Source organism: Eulemur rufifrons, chromosome 23 (genome assembly GCF_041146395.1).
Source record: "Eulemur rufifrons isolate Redbay chromosome 23, OSU_ERuf_1, whole genome shotgun sequence".
Lineage (NCBI taxonomy): Eukaryota > Metazoa > Chordata > Mammalia > Primates > Lemuridae > Eulemur > Eulemur rufifrons.
In genome coordinates this window covers 4,581,572-4,600,588 of record NC_091005.1, presented here as the reverse complement: position 1 = coordinate 4,600,588, position 19,017 = coordinate 4,581,572, and the positions used below count along the sequence as shown (strand labels likewise).

The window sequence follows — 19,017 nt, the reverse complement described above, 5'->3', positions numbered from 1 at the left end:
ACTGTCCTGGTCTGACATCCAGGACAATCTGAGGCCCAGGCCCTTGGCTCTGTCCCTGGTCAAGATTCTTGACTGCCAGCCCAGTGCCCGGGCAGCTGCTGGAGACAGAGCCCACCTGGACTTGGAGACCCCGCTCCAGTCCTCTCTGTGCTCCTCACCCTGGGCCATCCCCAGCCAAGCAGGAAGGGGCAGAGTGCCTACCCCACTCAGGTCATCTTTGGAACTGTCAGCCTGCACTGGGCTGGGTTCTGAGCCGCTTTCTTTCTCCTCTTTGGCACCGTGTGTGTGTGTGTGTGTGTGTGTGTGTGTGTGTGTGTGTGTTGGGGGGGGGGTGGATATTGCTGCTGGCTCTGGAATAAAATGCCGCCTCTGTTTGGGAGACAAAGAACACAGTGGCTCCTCCGGTCAGCTGTCTCTCGTGCTCGCCTACCCTTGGTCTCCCCCAGCAGCTGCTGAGGCTCTGGGCTGTGCGAGGTGGCCTTTGGGGCTAGGCTGGGAGCTGCGGCACTACCAGCATTTTAACTGGAGCTTGAAACAATATTTTACCTTAAAAGACCGCAAGCAGCTTTTCTGCTCTGGAGATGTTCTTTTGCAGGGGTGGGGCAGAGGGGCTGTGGCTGATGAAGCGGCCTGGCTTACTGTTGGTGCCAGGCGCGCAAGAGCATGTGCGTGCACCAAGAGTGTGTGGGGACACGGGAAGGTGTGTGCGTGCCCCATGTCGTGTGTAAGAGCGGGAGTGTGATTGTGCTGGAATGGGGAGAAAATGCACAGACTATGTGAGAGCCCCAGTGAGAAGTGTACGGGTGTCGCTCCAGCACGTGAAAGTTTTGCACTGTGGTTTGAGGTTGTGCAGAAGTACACGTGGCCCCCCTGGCGTGGGGCTGTGTGCCACCGTGTGTGCGAGCCTGGGTGCGGGCGTGGAGTAGCGTGAGAGCCCGTTTGGGAACGCACGAGCACGTGCGTCGGTGCGTGTGCGCCGGCGTGTGCGGGGCGCGCCGAGGCTCCGCGCGTGAGTGTGAGCGTGCGGGTCTGCGGGGGCGCGTGCCCTGGCCGGCGCGTGCGCGTGAGTGCCCGTGGAAGCCGCACGCACGCCGCCCCCCGCCGGGGTCGGAGCCGGTTGCCATGGGAACGCGCCGCGGCCCGAGTTAATCATTTCCTGTGGAAAGTGTGCGGGAGGGGCGGAGCGGGCGGAGAGGAGGCGGCGGCGTGGAGCTGCCTCCCGCCGGCGGGCCGGGCGCTGCGGCGACGCCGGGATCCTGCGTCCGCCAGGCCGGTGAGTCCGGAGTCGGGGCCGGGCGGGCTGGGGGGCGGCCGGGCGCTGGGCCCCGCCTGGCCCGCTCAGGGCGCTGTGTCCGCGCGGCCCTGCCCGTGGGACCTGCCCGCCCGGACCCGCGGGGGGCGCGGGGAGGGCCGGCCCGAGACCCACCCTGCGAGGTCCCCGGTGGAGCGTTCGCCCCGAGGGCTAGGCGGGGGGCGGCGTGTCCTGTGGGATCGGAGCAGCCTCGGACCGGTTCTGACACCGGGAGTGTCAGTCAGCGCCGCCCCTCTCCTTGCAGGGGTCTCCCCGCCCTCGGGGCTCCCTTGAAGGCTGCTGTTGCGGTGGGTTCCTTCCACCACGTCCCTTGGGCAATTCGCCTTACCCTTGGCAGGGCCGGGGGGGACTGTGCCGGCCCGAGGTTAGGAGGGAGGGCCTTGGCCGGTGGGGAATCGGGCCATTGACAGCCGTAGCTGGGAGGTCTCAGCAGGGAGGGTGAACCCGGAAGCCACCCCCTTCAAGCCCACACTGCCAGGAGCAGAACTCTGGCTGGCGCAGTGGAGGGCCTGGTCCTGGGAGATTTTAAAGAGGAAGCTGTATTTAAATTCTCCAGTACCATTTGTCACTCCTCACCTCCACCCCCCAACACTTCTGTCTCAAGGTTGGGCGTTGTGGCCACCCCTGGCCTTTCACCTTCCCTGGCTTTTCCTCTGCCCTTACGGACTCCCCATGCCCTTGAGACAGTTGCCATCTCCTTGGTCAGGGAAAGTCATTTGCTAGGAATGCAGCCGAGAATGGGGCCCTGTATTTGCAGTGACTGAACTTTAGGGGCACAGGGTGGTGAGTTCTGCTCACCACCAGGGAGCGGAGAATTTGAAATCTGGTTTGCTCTGGAAAAACCAGGATGTGTGACCGTGTGCAAGGGAGATCCCAGCCCCTGTCCAACCTCCCCCACCTTCTGCCTGCTCTCCCAGGGGGACCGAACCCTCCCCAGCAGGAGGCTCCGGACAAGCCGTCAAGTCTGTGCTCCATGCTTTGCAGTGTCCCTGGTCTAGGGCAGGTGGGAGGGCTGCAGCTCTGCCCCCCTGGGCCTAAACCTGGACAGGCAGCTAGATACCCTCTCTTCCTCCAGCCCCTCTGCATTCACCCACCCCTGGAATGGAGTCACTGAAAAATAAAATTCTTGAGCTCTTTTTATGTGCCAGTATCATTCTGAATGCTTTATACGGCGAGCATTGTCTCATCTTTTCACCCATCCTGTAGGGTGGAGTTCTCCCTATTTTGTGGATGGAGATAATGAGGCACAGCAGTCCTCCCAAGGTCGCATATCTAATCCATAGTAGAGCCAGGTTCTGAACCAGCAGGCTTCTGAGCCCGTCCCTCTGCCCTACCCATGAATCCTAGGTTGGTAGAGGTCCTAGGAGGTTAGGTTGGGCATCAAATGCCCATGCAAATGAGGAGCAAGAGAGTGCTTCTTTCTTGGCTTATTTGAGATTCACTGATACTTTTGACCTCACACCCCTCCGGCTGCTAAATTCAGCTGCTTTTTCCTCTTTGGGATCTAGCACACACCCTTCCTCTTTCTTCCTGACATCTTCCTGGCTGCCTCCCCAACTTCCCTTCCTGAGAGTCACAGAAATGTTATCTCCTCCTGTCCCTGCCCCCTTAGACTTAGCAGACCTCCCCCTGCACCATCCCACCTTCCCAGCTGCTGGGCAAGCAGACGGACCTGTCTCTCTCCTCCCTTGCCCGCTGGGCAGCTGCTCTGCGGGGTTGGTTGTGTGCCCAGCACTGTGCCAAACAAGCTGGGGAGGAGGACGCTTGGTTTCTTCCATGCCACATTGCTCCGTCTTAATTTCCTCAGAGCTGGCCCGCGTATTTGGATTAGCCTCTGCCCTCTCCTTTGGCCCACATTCCTGTTCCCTTCCCAGTACACTGCACCCAGGAGCCTCCTCCTCCTCCTGGTTGTCTTTTTCAGTCAAGGAAGGAAGAGACTGTGGCTCGCTGGCCAGGAGCCTGGCGCTCTTCCAGGGCTGGGCTCTGCAAACGTCAGATGGCAGATCCTCAGGCCCCTGCTCTGCACTCCTAGTGCTTCAGTCGTTCCTGCCCCTCGGCCTCCCCTTCGCCGTTTTCCCCTGCTCTAAGCACCACATCCTCCCCGTCCTGGCCAAACTTCGCCGAATAGAAGGAAGTGGCTGCTTCCTCCTCCACTCCTTGAGCCCCCCAAGTCTGCCCACCACCCTTCTCTCTCTCAGAGTCCGCAGGGCTTTCTGCCTGTCGCGGCTTCTTCCAGCCGTCCGTGCCTCTGTGGCATGGCTCGCTGGGAACTGACCGTGCTCTCCTTCCCACACGCCCTCCGGCCACTTCTGAGGACTCTGCATGTGCCTGGCACGCCTGCCACCCCTGACCGTTCTCCAACTTCCCACCCCCAGAGCGAGTTCTGTCCCCACCTAGCTGTCTCTCCTCTTGCTCAGCCTTTGGTGGCTGACGCCCCACCTGTGGCATCGGTGACCCTATTTACCTCTGAGTCTTGGTGTCCAGCCCTGACCTCTCTTCTGGGCTTCAGTCTGAGCTTTTGTGTGTGTGTGTTTCAGGACGTTCACCCAGCAAGCCATCGCGGAATACTTGGTTTGGGTGAATACTTGGTGCACCTCCAGGCTGGCTGCCGGGAGCCCTGCCCTCGGGGAGCCGTAGTGGGCCGGGAGGTGGACGCTGTTGCCTAGCTGTCTTTACTGCCTGGCAGGAAGTGGTCGCTGCAGTGAGGAATGGGGATAGGGGTCTGCAGCCCAGGTAGCTCTACTAGGAAGTCCCTCGGGTGTCCCCAGCTCAGTCAAAACCAAGAGCAAACCCCACGCTGCCTCTCCAAGTTGACCTCACTTTTTCTGCAAATGGCGTCACTGTGTGAGTCTGGGACAGTAGTTTTATCACCTTAAATGCTCTCAAGGCTGCTTTGCACATAGTAGGTACTCAGTAAAGACTTTTGCAGTGGGTGCTTGAACTCTATTCATTCGTTCAGTTCATGAGGGACCTGTGGGGCTTTCTATCCTCAAGTGTCCCCCCCCATTCCCCGTGCCACCTGGTACCTGGCACATACCTCCCGCCTCCCTGAATCCTGTTCAGATTGTGAGGGTGTTTTGAAGTCTTTATCTCCCTTCTGACCAGGAGCTTTGGGGGCCACATGTCTCCTGATCACAGAGGTCCCCTGGCAGGTGCCTGGCATCTAGCAGGTATTTATATGTAATTATTAAGTGAGGGCTGGATGAATCTGTGTGTCTCAACACCTGGGCATGGAGTGCAGGCCAGTCGGCATGTGAGTGGGCTGCCTTGCAGAGGACTGGCTGTAGCCTTCCCTGAGTGAACTGTTGGTATTCAGGGCCTTCGCTGCTTGGCGGGCAGGGCTGGGAGAGGAGCCTGAAGCCTAAGGGTTAAGCCTGTGGTTAGGTGCCATTAGAAAAATAAGATGTCTTGAAGAAAAAGGCTCAGACTTACCGAGATGCTGCCGACTCCTGGCGCTTCCTCCCCGTGGGGCTGTGACCGGGCGTGTGTTCGTGCCGCCGGGCTCAGGGAGGGAAGGCTCAGGTGTGGGGTCTCCACAGGGCGCCGCAGACACACCTGCCATGCTCCTTGCCCACTTCCGGGCCTCCCTGTGTGGTAACAAACTCCATCGGATGGGTACAGGCCCCATCTCGTCCTGTGAGCCCAGGGGTCCTTGGGGGCCACTGCAGCTGGGTCTGCAGCCTTGGGTAATGGGTGTCCTTCCAGGTGGCCGGCTCTGGCCAGAGGTGCCAGGCGTGTCCTCAAGCTGGTCTCCGCTTGTTCTTTCCGCAGGCTGCCCGGCGCCCGGAGGAGGCTGCTGAGCCCCGGGCCATGGTCCCCTCTCGCAGGACGTGGAACCTGGGAGCCACGCCCTCGCTGCGGGGCCTGTGGAGAGTGGGCCGGGCCGGGGAGCCCGCGCCGGGGATGGCTCGCCCCGCCCCAGCCCCAGCCAGCCCGGCCGCCCGCCCTTTCCCACACACCGGCCCGGGGAGGTTGAGAACTGGTGAGTCCGCATTTTTAAAATGCCTCTTTATTTCCCTTCCTTCCTCCAGATACCAGAGATGAGACTGAGGCTTCTCACCGGTTCCTAAACCCGGTCAGAGCTGTCAGGTAATTACAGGGTAGCCGGCAGCCCCAGAGCCGGGCGGGCTGGAGTCGGGCGTCAGTCCCGCCGGGCGCTCCTTCCCCGCGCCCGTCTGGAAGGAGGCCTCGCGGAAGCCGGTTAAACTTTAACACGGGCCGGGGAGCAGGGGACGGTGGCGCTGCTCTGGCCCCGCCGGTCGGGGCTCTGCGCCGTGCCGGCCCTTGGCCCGTCTCTGCCCGAGGCTGGTAAACAAGGTAGGTGAAGTGGCTGCCTGGCGTCCACGCCGCCACTGACACTTGATCCCGCCTGGGCTCGGCGTGAGGAGCCGACCGAGGTTGCTCAGAGCGCGGCTGGCGGGGCTTGGGTGCCATGTGCTCAATCTTAGGTGCTTCTGTAGAGCCCCCGGCAGCAGGTGGGCTGTGAAGGGGTGTCAGAGTCTGGGCCCCCTTTGTCCCCCAGGGAGCTGTCAGCGCCAGCTTGCCTTTCTGGGTCATGTCCCCCGGTGCCGCGAACTCAAGAAGCGAGTGGCTGCTCTGATTCCTGGCGGGGGCTGGACTGCTGGGGAGCTGGCACCACCCTTTCCTGAGCTCAGCACGGGCAGGTCGCCCTGGTACTGGGGGGGAGAGGGCTCTCCGGGCAAGGTGCCTTCAGGAGTTTGCTGTCGCTCCCGACCTACAGGGAAAGGAGCTTAGGCCATCAGCCTGTCAGAGCTGGCATAGTCCCTCTGGGCCATCAGGTCCAAGCCCCTAGATGTACAGAAGGGGAAACTGAGGCCCAGAGAAGGGCATACAGCAAACGCCTAGTTGTTTCCTCTCTCCCACCACACAAGTGCTCTCGGTGGCAGCCACGGCGATGCCTTCAGAGGTCTCTGCTTCTGTGGTTGCCTGGGGCTGGTTACACCCGAACATAGCCTGGCTGGGGCGGGCCCTGGGGGCCTCTGGGAAAAAGCCTGGGCTGTGGGTCCGGTGGACCTTGTTGTATGAACGGGGCAGAGGGTGGTCTGCACCCCACAGGGTTGTCGTAGGGATTACAAATGTAACGTGAGTACTGCTTTTCCAGTAAGACAGTGTTTTTCCTTAGAAAACAAAACCAAAAACCACAGAAACATATAAAAAAGAAAATAATCACCTAAGCTAGTCACTGAACATTTTATATAGTTGCTTCCAGGGCTGTGTGTTTGTTTGTGTACGTGTGTGTGTGTGCACATATAGGCTATTAAATGAAGTTTTTCTTTTTTTGAGAGAGGGTTGCACTCTGTCACCCGGCCTAGAGTGTAGTGCCGTTGTCATAGCTCACTGCAACCTCAAACTCCTAGGCTCAAGCGATCCTCCTGCCTCAGCCTCCCAGCTAGCTGGGACTGGAGGTGTACACCACCACACCCGGCTAATTTTTCTATTTTTTGTAGATATGGGGTCTTGCTCTTGCTCAGGCTGGTCTGGAACTCCTGGCTCCAAACGATCCTCCAGCCTCGGCCTCCTAAAGTGCTAGGATTACAGGCATGAGCCACCATGCCCGGCCTGTTAAATGAGTATTATAAAGATTACATGACTATACAGACTTTCATCTGCTTAAGATAGAGGTCAAAGGAAATTCTGTGTGTGAGATGCAGGGACAGTGCCTGCCCCTGAGTGGGGTCTCAGCCGACTCAGCTGCCCCTGGGCCCCTCTGAGCAGCCCCTCCCAACCCCCTTACTGCCACCTGGAGAGGGGTAGGCTGGCAGAGGGTTGGTTAGCAAGTGGGATTTGAATACGGGCTCCATGTGACCCTGGGCACGTCGTTAACGCTTCTGGGCTCCTAGTGCTTTGCCTGTGAGGACGCACCGGGGGAGAGCCGGGGACCTGCCTTGTGCCTCTCTGCTCCCCGGGTGGCTGTGAGGAGCTGATTGCAGCTGTGGTCCTAGTGGCCTGTACTATGGGCACTTTTTGGGTGCCTGGCACTGTGTGGGCACTTTATATGTCTCATGTCATTTCATCTTCACCACAGGGCTGTAAGGTTGGTTCGTTATCCCCATTTTACTGACAAGTAAACTGAGAGGATCAAGAAGGGCTGTAGGGCCCAGAAAGCACTTGGCCCAGTGGCTGGCACTCAGGATATTCATTCGTCCCTCTGCAGTTTGCCCTTGTGAGCCCGTGTCCCCCATGCGGCTCTGCAGGCTGCGGCAGGGGGTGGAGGGGGCATCCATGCCGGGAGGTGGGGGGGGGAGGTGGTGTGTCAGAGGCATGAGGGATGTGCTTTAGCTGGGTTGGAATACGCCTTCGGAGACAGCGGAGACGGGACCGCCCTGCATGGGTTTGGTCTTAATGAAGGCAGGGGAGAAATTGCCACCTAGAGGCAGCCGGGATAATGAAGCCACAGCCCCGGTGCACCTCCTGGAAGCATTGCGCAGGCCAGTTGGCATGGGCTTCCTTCTGCCACTCTATCAAGCAAGTGCCAGCCCCCAAAGCCACTGTGGGGGGAGGGGAGCCCCTGGTGGGGTCCTGGGCCCCTTCTGGAAAAGAGTCGTGGGGTGGCTTTTCGTAAGGAAGGAGTATAGCCCCTGCCATGTGCCGGGCCTTCCCCTCCGAGCGTAGGGCAAGCGTGTGAGGGCGTGTGAGTCCCTCCTGGTCCTGCCTGGGCCAGCCGGGAGCGTGTGATGGCTGAGCTCAGCCTCGGCCCTGGCCAGTGGTCCCCGGCCAGTCGTCTTCAGCCAGCAGCCCGCGAGGCTTACCTATTGCTCTGTTCCGGTGCAGGGCGTGGCAAAGACACCCCAGTCTGCGGTGACGAGGAGTCCAGTGCCCGAAGTACAGTTCGCCCAGCCCTGGCTCAGTGCCGAGCCCTCAGTGTGGACTGGACTGGCCCCGGGAGCCCTCACGGGCTCTACCTGACCGTGCAGGTAAGCGCTGTGCCTGGGTCCCCGCCAGCCTCCTGGGGGAAGGAGGTGCCGAGGGGGAGCTGGGGACCCACCTTGCGCCTCTCTGCCAAGCCCACCCACGAGCCCCTGTGGATGGAGCAGTTTGCTTTGTTATCTCGGGGGAGAATCTTACAGGAGGTGACAGAAGCTTTGCAGCCACGCCCTGGCTGAGGTGTCGAAATGGGAAGCGGGACCCTGGCTGGGATGAGCTGAGCCCGGACACGGTATTGAGAAAATAGTCAGGTCTCGGACAGCTGTTCATTCCCCGTCAGGCGTGTGAGTCTGAGGGGACAGCATGTGTCTTTCCTTGTTGGAATGAGGGTCCAAAGCTACGCAGGGGCCTGCACCAAAACTCGGTTCCTTGCCCTTGGGGTTATCACCAAGTGACTTTGAAAAGACAAACTCACATACATGTGTATATTTGGTTGTAGAGCTAATCTGTAATGATAACAGTAGTAATGGCCACTGTTTACTGAACGCTGACTTTGTGCCAGGCATTATATATCTCATATTTGTCCTTATATTCCTCATAGCAGTCCCAGGACATGGTTACTGTTTGATCTGAGCTTCGTAGATGTGGACATGGAGGCTCAGAGAGGTTAAGTTACTTGCTGCTGGTCACACAGTGAGCTGGGATCTGAACGGCTGCACACAACTGGCCTTATAACGTGGTATAAGGAATTCCCACAGGGCATATATATATATAGCACCTAAAAACTCAATGCTTCTTGTAGCCCTGTATCTTTAAGAAATCCACTATTAAGAGTTTGGTTTTGGCTGGGTGTGGTGGCTCACGCCTGTAATCCTAACACTCTGGGAGGCCGAGGCGGGTGGATCGCTCAAGGTCAGGAGTTGGAGACCAGCCTGAGCAAGAGCGAGACCCCGTCTCTACTAAAAATAGAAAGAAATTATCTATATTATAAAAAAGAAAAAAAAAAGAGTTTGGTTTTTATCCATTTATTTTTCCTGCATAATCATTTAGTTATATTTAGATGATTTTTATTATTTATTTTTACATATCATTCCGCAACCAGTTCTTTCCCTCAATAGTAAGTCTTGGTGATCTCTTCGTGCATGTCGGGAACTACCTCATTCTTTTAAACTGCTGCGTAATATCCTACAAGGTTTACCATAAATTACCATCTCACCGATCCTCTGTGATGTTTCTGATTGCACTGAGCTCCTTAGACAAATATCTGTGCGTTCACGCAGCTGTTGGTGTTGCGTATTTTCAGGGCAGGATAGGCTCTGCCCAGTTTTGGTGGACACACCCGGTCAGCAGGTGTTTATGAAGTGCCCACTGTGACCAGTGCTGGGCTAGGAGCAGGGCCACAGTGAAGAAGGGAAAGAGACGCGAGTCTAGCGGAGGCACCAGAGCATAACCAGGGGATCGTGAATGTGCAAACACAAACCCGGCAAGCGCCAACGAACACGGTGGCAGAGGATGAAGAACCAGCGTTGTCTGGGTGCGTTGCCATGGCCTCCCCGAGAGAGCTTGTGTGCGAGAGGGCCCGCTACTCGCTCACGGTCTCCCGACGTGCACACACCGGTTCCGCCCTTTCTGGAAGCCCCATTTGCACAGAGCCTTGAAGGAACACGTACAGACGGTGGGCAGGATGGGCTGTGGGAGACACGTGTGTCCTCCCAGCACACATGTCCTCTCTAGTGCAGACTGAAGCCCTGGACCGGGTGGCGTGTCGCCCCAGCCCCTAATGGGAACACGGGCCCAGCGGTTGGTGTTGCTTCGGGGCCAGTCTTGTGTTTCGAGGTGTTTCTCAGCCCTTCTCCTGTGCTTGGTTCGTCTGAAAACGGAACCAGATGGTCCTCCTCTTATCTGCAAGGTCATGAGAAAAGCAGGTCTGGTGAGAGAACAGTTAAAGAAACCAGAGAACCTGGTCTTTGCTCTGACTTGAGCCCTTGGTAGTTAAATTGGGACGTGGCGGTCAGAAACGCGCAGCCTCAAGCTGGGTGGTGGCTCCGTTGTTGAGTTTTGATTACGGGGTGCTGGCTTGCGGTTGCCGCGAGTCCCGGGGTCAGCAGATCTGCTGAGGATCTCTGAGAAGGTGCCACCGGCAACCAGCTTCCTCCTTCACGTCCTTCCGGGCCCCCGTAAAGTTCTGCTACGTTTATAAGTGCTCCCGGGTCCTGGATGCGGGCCAGAGTGGGTCCCAAGCGCAATGAGGTGACCGAGTAAGCTTGGTGACTCGCCCGGCCCCCAGCCTCGGTCCAGTGATTAAAACCCGAGACGCTCCCCACCGAGGTGCTGCAGAAATTCCCAACCCCCTGGGGGCCGTCTGCCCTTCCTGTGGCTCGGCCAGCAGGCCAGAAATAGTGTAACCTTCGCCCTGGTCGGCAGACAGGAACTCCCAGCTGCTGCCCTTGCTGCTGCCCTGACGAGCCTGCTGTGGCAGTTGGCCAAAGGGAGGGGACAAAATAAAGTTGGCAGGAATTTTCCTAAGTCCAAGGGGAGGCCCTCGCCACCCTCCCTTCTCCAGTGGTGCGTGGGGTCGAGAGGGACCGGCTGGGTGGCAAGCCGCCAAGCCTGCTGATGTCAATTTTCTGATCTTTTCAACTCTGTTTATTGGCTTTTTGATTACCAAAGTGAAAAAAGTGACGATTACCGCAATAACGTAACGATACCGGTGTACCCTGCGTCGGGCTCTTGCTACCTGCCAGCCGCCTTCCGAGTCCTCTGCTGACGTTCTCTCAGTTACTGTTCGCACCGTCTCGCTGAGACGAGGGCTGCTACAGTTTCCGTTTTAAGAATGAGGGAAACGCAGCCCAGGGGAGGTGAGTAACTTGCCCGCAGTTGCACAGCGTACTCGAGGCAGAGCCTGGCTTCACACCAGGCCTTGCACCACTAGACTGAGCATTTTTTAAAAGCTAACATTCGTCTTTTTGCTTTGAATTTAGAGGCACAAAGACACACAAAAATTGTCTCCAGTCTCTCTTCCCAGACAACCTGTTGACATTAAGAAACCCAAAACAGCGTTGATGTTCATAAGGTTAAAACTTCAAATGCCAGAAAGTTTCAAGGTGAAATGTTAGGCCACCTCCTTTCCCCTGTGCCCCCATCCTCTCTGCTGTGAAGTTTCTTTTTATTCACAAAAAGTTGGAATGACGCTTGTTTCTACTCTCAGCCACTACGCCGTCACCCCCACCTCCCAGACGGAACCGCTGTCTGTGTTTCCCTGGATGGTTTTCCACACCCGTTTTGTGTTGATGAGTGCACTTCCCGTGTGGTTCTGCCACTTGCCTTGGGGCTCTTTCTGTGCGAGCTGCGGGTGACTTTCTCTGGTCCCTCCCCGTGCCTGTGACTCGTCTGCTCTGTCCCAGCCTCCTTTGCCTGGGCTCCTCCCTGACCAGGAGTCGGGGTCCCATGGTCCCCGGATAGCCACGCGGGGCAGGGGAGTGAAGGAGGCAGGGCCAGGGCCCTCCCCCTGCTTGGGTGGACTTGTGTGCAGCCCTGTGGCAGTCACCATCTGGAGGTGGGGGGCTGTGTGACAGGGGGGTTGTGGCAGCTGTGACATCCTGGGGGAGTTGCCTGAGGTTGATGTGTGTGGTGCGGCTGGCCAGTTGCCTGTGAGCGGCGGGGCTTGCGGGTCCGAATCAAGCCGGCTGCTGTGACTCCTGCCTCGGAGATGGCCTGAGCTTCCCCTAAGGACTTCCAGTGCCCACGAGCCTTCTTTGCTGGGGCAGAGGGCGGGCTGCCAAGGGGGCCGGGAGAAGCCACTGCCGCTGTCTTGCTGTGGGATCTGGGCACATTTCCTTCCAGACCTCAGGCCTCGTTGTCCCCACTCACACGGTGACAGACTGGACCTGCTGGGCCCCGGAGTCCTCCCTGGCTCCGAGTGTGCACCGTCCTCAGGCTTGAGGGATTCGCTCCCCAGCGCAGTCCCCTTCACGCGAGGATTCTGGTTGTGTCTTGGCAGCAGGCCCTGCAGGACAAGGGGTGCAGGAGCAAGAGTCAGGGGACGAAAGAAGAGAAGCTCCCGAAGAGGCAGGCGCCAGCCCCCAGGCGGGACCGGGAGGCCCCGGAAGCTGGTGGCGCCATGAATGTAGAGAAAACAGGTAAAGGAGGTCTGCCCGCTGACCCGGAACACCCTGGCAAGGCCAGCACAGGAGGGACTCCTGTGGCAGCCGAGCTGTCCCCAAACCCCTGTCCTGCCCAGCCAGACTCTGGCTGCCTGACATGGCCCTGGGAGACCCCAGCCTGCTTCCCCCGGATCTGGGGGCAGCGATGTGTCTATAACCTCCCTTTTCAGTGCCACCCTCCTCCCAAAGCCACCAAGGCCCCATCCAGTGATAAGAGGCCTTGGCCAGTGCGGGCCGGGGTTGAATTTCCCCGCTTTTTGTCTCTCCCAGCGCCTGTCAAAAGCAGGGTGAGGGTGGCAGCCTCACAGACGCCACTGCCTGCAGAGAGCCTGGCGTCCTCCCTCTTGTCCTGGGCTGGTGGGGTCTGGGGGCTCCCAGGACAGGGCTCTGATTCTCCTGCCTGGAGGCTGAGAACAAGGGGCCAGTGGTTCCGCTCTTCTCGCAAGGCCTGCCATGGCATCCAGAGGCCGGTTCTTCTGGAAGGCTCTCCAGGCTCCCCCGAGCGTTATGTGTAGTCTCCTGGCTCCATGCTGGGGTCCCCAGTGGTAACGGGGCACAGCATCCTCAAGGAGACCAAGGGGAAGGCCAAGAGCGTGTGAAGGAAAAAGGAGCTGATCTTTGTGTTGTTTCTCTCTTGTCGCCAAGAGGTTAATTCGTGTGTCTGAACTTGCTGGGTGGTGGAAGGAGCCGCTCCGTTCCGAGGTGGTGCCAGAGCCGCGTTCACCTGTCTGGGACGCTCCTGTCCGGCAGCAGGTGTTGGGGCCTGGCTGGGGGGTGGGCAGGTAGGCCTTGGGAAGGGGCATCGTCCAGCTGATTAGGGGGGCCTCCCTCCCCGGACAGCAGAGAGGAGAAAGCCTGCTCCAACCAAGAGCGAGGACTCACCCCCATCAGCAAGGCCAGCCTGGGCCTGCAGCCTCCTCAGCACGAGGGCCCGTTCTGTCCCTTGCACCCAAGTGCCCCTTTGATCTCTCCTCGCCCTCCTATCTTTCCCCTGCCTTGGCCCCCGCCTTGGCTTCTTGAAGATCTTTTCTGCCCCCATGAGCACTCCCTGGGCCCCCTGTCAGCTGCCCTGCACCTGTGCACGGCGGTGCTGGGGTCGGGGTGAGCCCCACTAGGGTGGCCTCCTGTGACGCGAGCAGCGTCCCAGACAAGACATGCTCTCCGATGTCTCGGTTCAGCCCTGTGGCCTGTCATGTAACATTCGCCCACACCTGGGCATCCCCACGGTTCTGGGTTCCCTTGGGCAGAGCCCGTTGTCCCCATTTCACATGGGAAGACCCTGCAGCCCCCTCCCACACGTATCTCAAGTGGCAGGGCCAGCTGTCGGCCAGAGGCCAGTGCGTTCCCTGCCACCCCACAGCAGTCTGCACAGGGCTGAGGGCCACGCTGGTCACATGCCGCTCACAGCAGCCCCGTGTGCAGGCCTGGAAGCATCCGTCTGACCTGGCTCTCTCTAGAACAGATCACAGGAGCTCGGCCAGCTCTGCGTGACGTGCATGCTGTGTCACGTGCAGGCCACACAGCCAGGGTCACTGTCCAACTGGGGACTGCCCTGCCGCGGCTCTCTGGAAGGTCTCTTGTCCTCTTAGGGTGGAGCCCGGCTGTGCCCACCTGCCCCTCCTCCTCCCACCCAGCTCCCCTGTCCAGCCTAGTCCATTTGGTGTCCCTGCAAAGCAGCGGACACACCCCCAGTCAGGGCTGCCAAGGGTGTGTGTGACTTCACGTGCATGCCTGCCCTGCCAGCCTGCACAGGGCTGGGAATCCCGGGGACCTAGTTCCAGAAAGCTCAGTGCTCTGGGGCTCCGAGGTAGGGGGAGGGGGCCGTCTGGCTGGCAGATGTGATACCCCTCTTCATTCTTTGCTGTTGGACACTTTGCCAGCCTCCATTTGGGCAGCCTGAGGGAGGAGGCAGAGCCTCCTGCCCTTCCCCCCTCCTCTGTCTCTGTCCTCCGAACTCTGCCAGCTCCTGGCCTGCAGAGACCTGGCCGTGCTCGGGGCCCGGGGAGCAAGCTCTGATGAGCATCTCAGGCCCACGGCAGGTCATGGGCCTCGATTCTGTGTCTTTGCCTTCGTCCCTCTGTCTGTCTCTCTCTTGCTCCTGGTGACAGGACAGTGGAGGGCCGTGGGAGGAGGAGGAGGAGGAGGAGGAGGAGGAGGAGGAGGAAGGCTGAGTTCCTGCCCAGCTCGGTTTTTACCACTTTCCTGTGCCTGTGCGGTCCCTGTGCTGGGTCCTTTCCAGCGAGCGCAGGGGCCGGCCTGGCTATGATCCTGCCCGTTGCCACTGTCTCCGTGCCCTGGTCTGGCTGCCCCCCACACGCGAACACACTGCCCTTGCTCCCTCTCTGTGTGCCGGGGCCGCTTCCCGCAGGGGCAGCCTGGGCAGCCCTGCTCCTCTCCTGTGCACTCTGGAGAGGGTTTGCGGTTTAAAGAAACCGTGTTCCTACCAGGACGGTGTTTCCGGGTGAAAACCCTTCGCTTTCTGGGCTGTGATTCCTTGCAGCATGGCCGCGGAGGGGGCCAGCAGCCCCCGAGACCTAGAACACCTGCTTTGAGAGGGGCAGTCGGTGAAAGTTGTTTTCCTAAGTCCTGATCCAGGCAGTTCTGCCCCCTAGAAGCTGCCCGCCAAAGTGGCTTCCTCTGACACAGGCCCCGGCTAACCCACGCTGCCACCCCGGCCCGAGATGATCGCCCCACGCCCTCTGCTTGCGTCCCCTCCTGCTCCCCGATGGCCTGCCCCGCCGTGATGGACCCCCTGTCCTCCGCCAGCTGCTGTGAGACCTCTGCCGCCCAGCTCATCAGCCGCTGCTTTGCTCGTAGGTGGGCGGCTCTTTGGCAGCGGGAGGTGCTCGAGCCTGGCGGGGTCGCCAGGTGCGGCCCCCGTGGTGCATAGGATGGTGGAGGCCATGTCCCAGCTTCAGGAGGAGAAAGCCCAGCTACAGGAGGAGCTGGCGGTCCTACAGGAGCAGCTGGTCCTCCGCGACAGTGACCAGCAAGCCACAGCCGCCCAGCTGCAGAACCAGGTACCTGGGGACGCTGGAATGGGCAGAGGCCACTGCCCAGTGCAGAGCAGGTCCGAGGACCACCCTGGGCACCTGGCCCCTCCGGGCCGCTGGCATAACAAGAGGAGACAGGTGGGATCTCCTCTCCTGGCTTGGGAGGTGGCGAGAGTCAGCCTGGGCCGCCCACCCTGGTCATCGTTTTGCTTCGTGTCCTGGTGGTTGCCGGGGCCAGGACCTGCCCCTCGGTAGTGACGTAGACCTGAGTGGAGCAGGCAGGTGCAGGGGGCTCCCGCCCCGGGGCCCGCGCTGATCCACTGTCTTCCACGGTGCCCTGGACGGGGCAGGCCGCACCGACGAAACTCGCTGCTGACGGTCACCCCACAGGAGACCGGAGGACACTTCTCGTTCTCTTGCTTTCTTGGCAAAGACAGAGGCTGGCGTGAGCGCCTGTGGGGGAAGATCTCGCAAACCTCTGGAAGCCAGGGGGAGTCAAGGTTTATGTCCGTGAATGTCGTTTCCTTTGTTGGCTTTCCGGAAGGACATCTGGGGATGCTCGGCCTGTGGGCTGCTTGCCCTGTGGGGCTGACTGCTGCCCTCTTCTGCGAGCGTGGCTGCTCCTCTCCCCTCCCCTTCCCCTCTCCGTGCAGGCCCCAGGCCCTCTGTCCTCTCCCACCCTCAGCATCTCTCTGTGGCCCGTCTGAGCCTCATCCACTTCCTCGGGGTCCCCAGCCCAGTCTGCCACATCCTCCCCACATTGGAGTCAGCACCCTGGCCTGGCCGTTGGGTCCCTGAGCTCTGGGCCCAGGGCTCTCTATTGACAACTTTGCCTTCCGGTCGAGTCAAGTTCTCTGTCCCAGGAAAGACATGACCCAGACGTGTGGACCGTCTGTCATGGCACATGACAGTGCCAGGGATACTGTGGCTTGGTCCCAGTTCCAGGGCAGCAGGTCGTTTGTGTGTGCTCTCGAGATGCAGCGTTGCTTCTAGCTGACGGGTGTGTCCTCTGCTCAAGGACTCCTGTCCTGCCCACCTGCCCCTGTTGAGTGGGCCTCCTTGGGGACATCTCATACTCTGTGTCTCCCTCCTGTCCTCTCGCCGCCTTGCTGGGCTGTCTCTGGGCCTGTCTGCCCCACTGACCGGGGGCTCTTCAAGGCCAGCTCTGCGGTTCTCTTGCCTGCCGCATGTCCGCCTGCCTTCCCCGGATGTTCGCGTGCACCTCTTTTGTCCTGGACACTGAGCTGGGCACCGGAGATACGCAAACAGGCTCCGTCTGGGGGAGGACAGACGTTTGCTCCACATACCCACGTAAAGTGGGGTCTTTGGGAGGGGCCCACATGGGGCTGCAAGTGCTTGTCCGAGGGGGTCATGACCCCGTTGTGGAGGTCAGGGTCGGCCTCCCTGGGAAGGCAGTGCCGGAGCTGAGGTCTGGCGCAGAGCAGAGGGGCGTGCACTCGGAGTTGAGGACCAGGCAGTGCAAAGGGACTGTGGTAGCAGAAAGGGCGTGGCGGGGGTGCTGCTGGAGGGGCTGGGGTCCAGGGCCCACCCTGCAGGGCCGTGTCTGGCCCAAGGCGAGAGCCTGGCAGCACCTCCTCCTTTCCCCGCCTTCCCTGGTTTAGGCCGTTCAGACACTTCATTTTTCAAACAGGTTTTTTAAAAAGAGCTTTGGTGAGATACCATTCACGTACCATAAAATTCACTTCTCTAAGGTGTACAATTCAGTGGTTTTTAAGTACATATAGAGGATGATGCGGTCAGCACTGTGTGATTTAAGAACGTTTTCATCACCCCAGACGCCCTAACAGTCCCTCCGCGCCCCCCCCCCCCCCCCCCCCGGCCCCACAGCCGCCGGCAGCCCTTAATCTGCCTGCTGTGTCTATGGATTTGCCTTTTCTGAACATTTCATTCAAATGAAACAATATGTAGCCGTTTGCGACTCTAAACAAGGTTGTGAAAATATTTTTTATTTTAATTAACAAAATCTACTACTTTTTAGGAGGGGAAGTTGAAAGGGTGAGGCGTCCCAGCCTTTCTGGTGGCTTTGGGCCCCGCTCTCCAGCCCCACTTTGAGAAATACCCCACCTCCCGCCCCTGTGACTTGGGAATTCAGAATCGTTCTGGTCTTTGCTCTCAGTTTGTCCTTGGATTCTGTGACTGCCAGCTCTTTTCTGGAAATTTCTGAGGGGATGCACCTGGTCTCCGTCGCTACTCTCTGGAAGGTCTGAGCTTGTGCGATGTGGCCGGCCACGTGGGGCTGGAGCCGGGTTCGAACTCTGACCTTGGCACCGCTCATTAGCTGTGACCTTGGGCTAGTTAATAACCACTCCGCACCTCGGTTTCCCCATCTGTGAAATGGACGTTATCAGAGTATACAGTGAGTCGGTCCCCAGGGAGTAACTGGGGTTGTTGCCGCGCCACCATCGTTACCGAGAAGAGTTTTGGGTCAGGAACCCCACGAGCAGGATTCCGGTCCTGGCTGTGCCACGCGCTAGCTGTGCCGCTGTAGGAAGTCACTTCCTCTCCCAGCCTTCATTTCCCAGTCTCTGAACGGGGCCAATAAACCTCTCTTTATTTGTGGTCATGGGGTGGCGCAATTGTGAGCGGGGAGAGGGAAAAGACGGTGAACTGTAAAGTGCGGTGCCTCGTGAGGTGTCACCCCACGTGCCACTGAGGGGTCAGGTGACCTCAAGTAAGTTGTTTAAGCAAGGCTTAACCCCTGGGGAGCTCGGCTTTTCTTCCTGTAAAATGGGGATAATAATAGCACCTGCCTATTACTGGGGGACTCAAGGTGGTGACCTTATGAAACCCACCGCCCGCCCCACTGGCCAAGCTGACTGGGGAAATGGGCCTCTTACCACCGCTGGGACCTGGGCTCGTTTGTGGGGACGGCAGGGGCCTTTTCAGGTCTCTTCATCGCTCAGTGTCCCATGGAGGGGATGCATGTACTCATGGCTTGCTCCGGCAGAGGTCTGCAGTCCCGGGTGCCCGGCTGACCCAGGCCACGGGGGCCGCTGGTCTTGGTCTGGTGGCCGAAGGAGGCTGTGGCTGTCAGGATATGACCCTCCCGGACATGGGCAGCAGCAGTCCCAGGACTGCTGTGGTGGCCTTGGGCTCCCCTCCCCCTGTCTTCCTGTGGGTGTCTCCAAAGCCACAGGCACGAGTTCCTGGGTTCCTGCCCGTGTCCCCCTACCCCTTACCCGCCCCTGCACCTCAACACGGAACCCTAAAAAATGTCCTCAGAGACCACAGATTGGATTTTGCCCTCAAATGTGTCCTGTTTGGCCTGCTTTGTCACTTTTTCACCATTTTCACCATTTAAAAAAGTGTGATAAAATACATGTAACAAAATTTGCCCTCTTAAGCCCTTTTAAGTGTAAAGTTCAGCGGCAGCGAGTACATTCACACTGTTGTGCCGCCATCACCTCCGTCCGCCTGCACAACTCGTTTCAGCTTCCCAGACTGGAACCCCGTCCCCATCAAACGGTGCCGTCCATTCTCCCCCCACCCCCCACCCACACACCTTTCTGCTGTCTGTCTCTGAGTCTGACTACTCTAGCTGCCTCCCGTGAGTGGAGTCATGCAGTATTTGTCCCGTGACTGGCTTATGTCACTTAGCACAATGTCCCCAAGGTTCATCTGTGTTGTAGCATGTGTCAGAATG

At 59.3% G+C, this 19,017-nt stretch overlaps 1 protein-coding gene across 6 annotated transcripts in view; it reads left to right on the top strand.

Annotated features, from left to right (window-relative positions):
* Positions 1-1,174: 1,174 nt before the first annotated feature.
* The window catches only part of KIFC3 (kinesin family member C3), a 36,350-nt gene continuing 18,507 nt past the window's right edge, over positions 1,175-19,017 (top strand). Inside the window, exons 1-4 of one of the 6 annotated variants that reach the window (XM_069456653.1) lie at positions 5,086-5,294; positions 8,105-8,247; positions 12,198-12,336; positions 15,178-15,380. In XM_069456653.1, coding sequence (XP_069312754.1) covers positions 5,123-5,294; positions 8,105-8,247; positions 12,198-12,336; positions 15,178-15,380 — 657 coding nt within the window. In that variant the 5' untranslated portion in view covers positions 5,086-5,122. Of the gene's footprint in view, positions 1,274-5,083; positions 5,295-5,341; positions 5,630-8,104; positions 8,248-12,197; positions 12,337-15,177; positions 15,381-19,017 lie in introns of those variants that run through there. The other 5 variants (XM_069456655.1, XM_069456657.1, XM_069456656.1 and 2 more) reach the window with 5 other exon arrangements.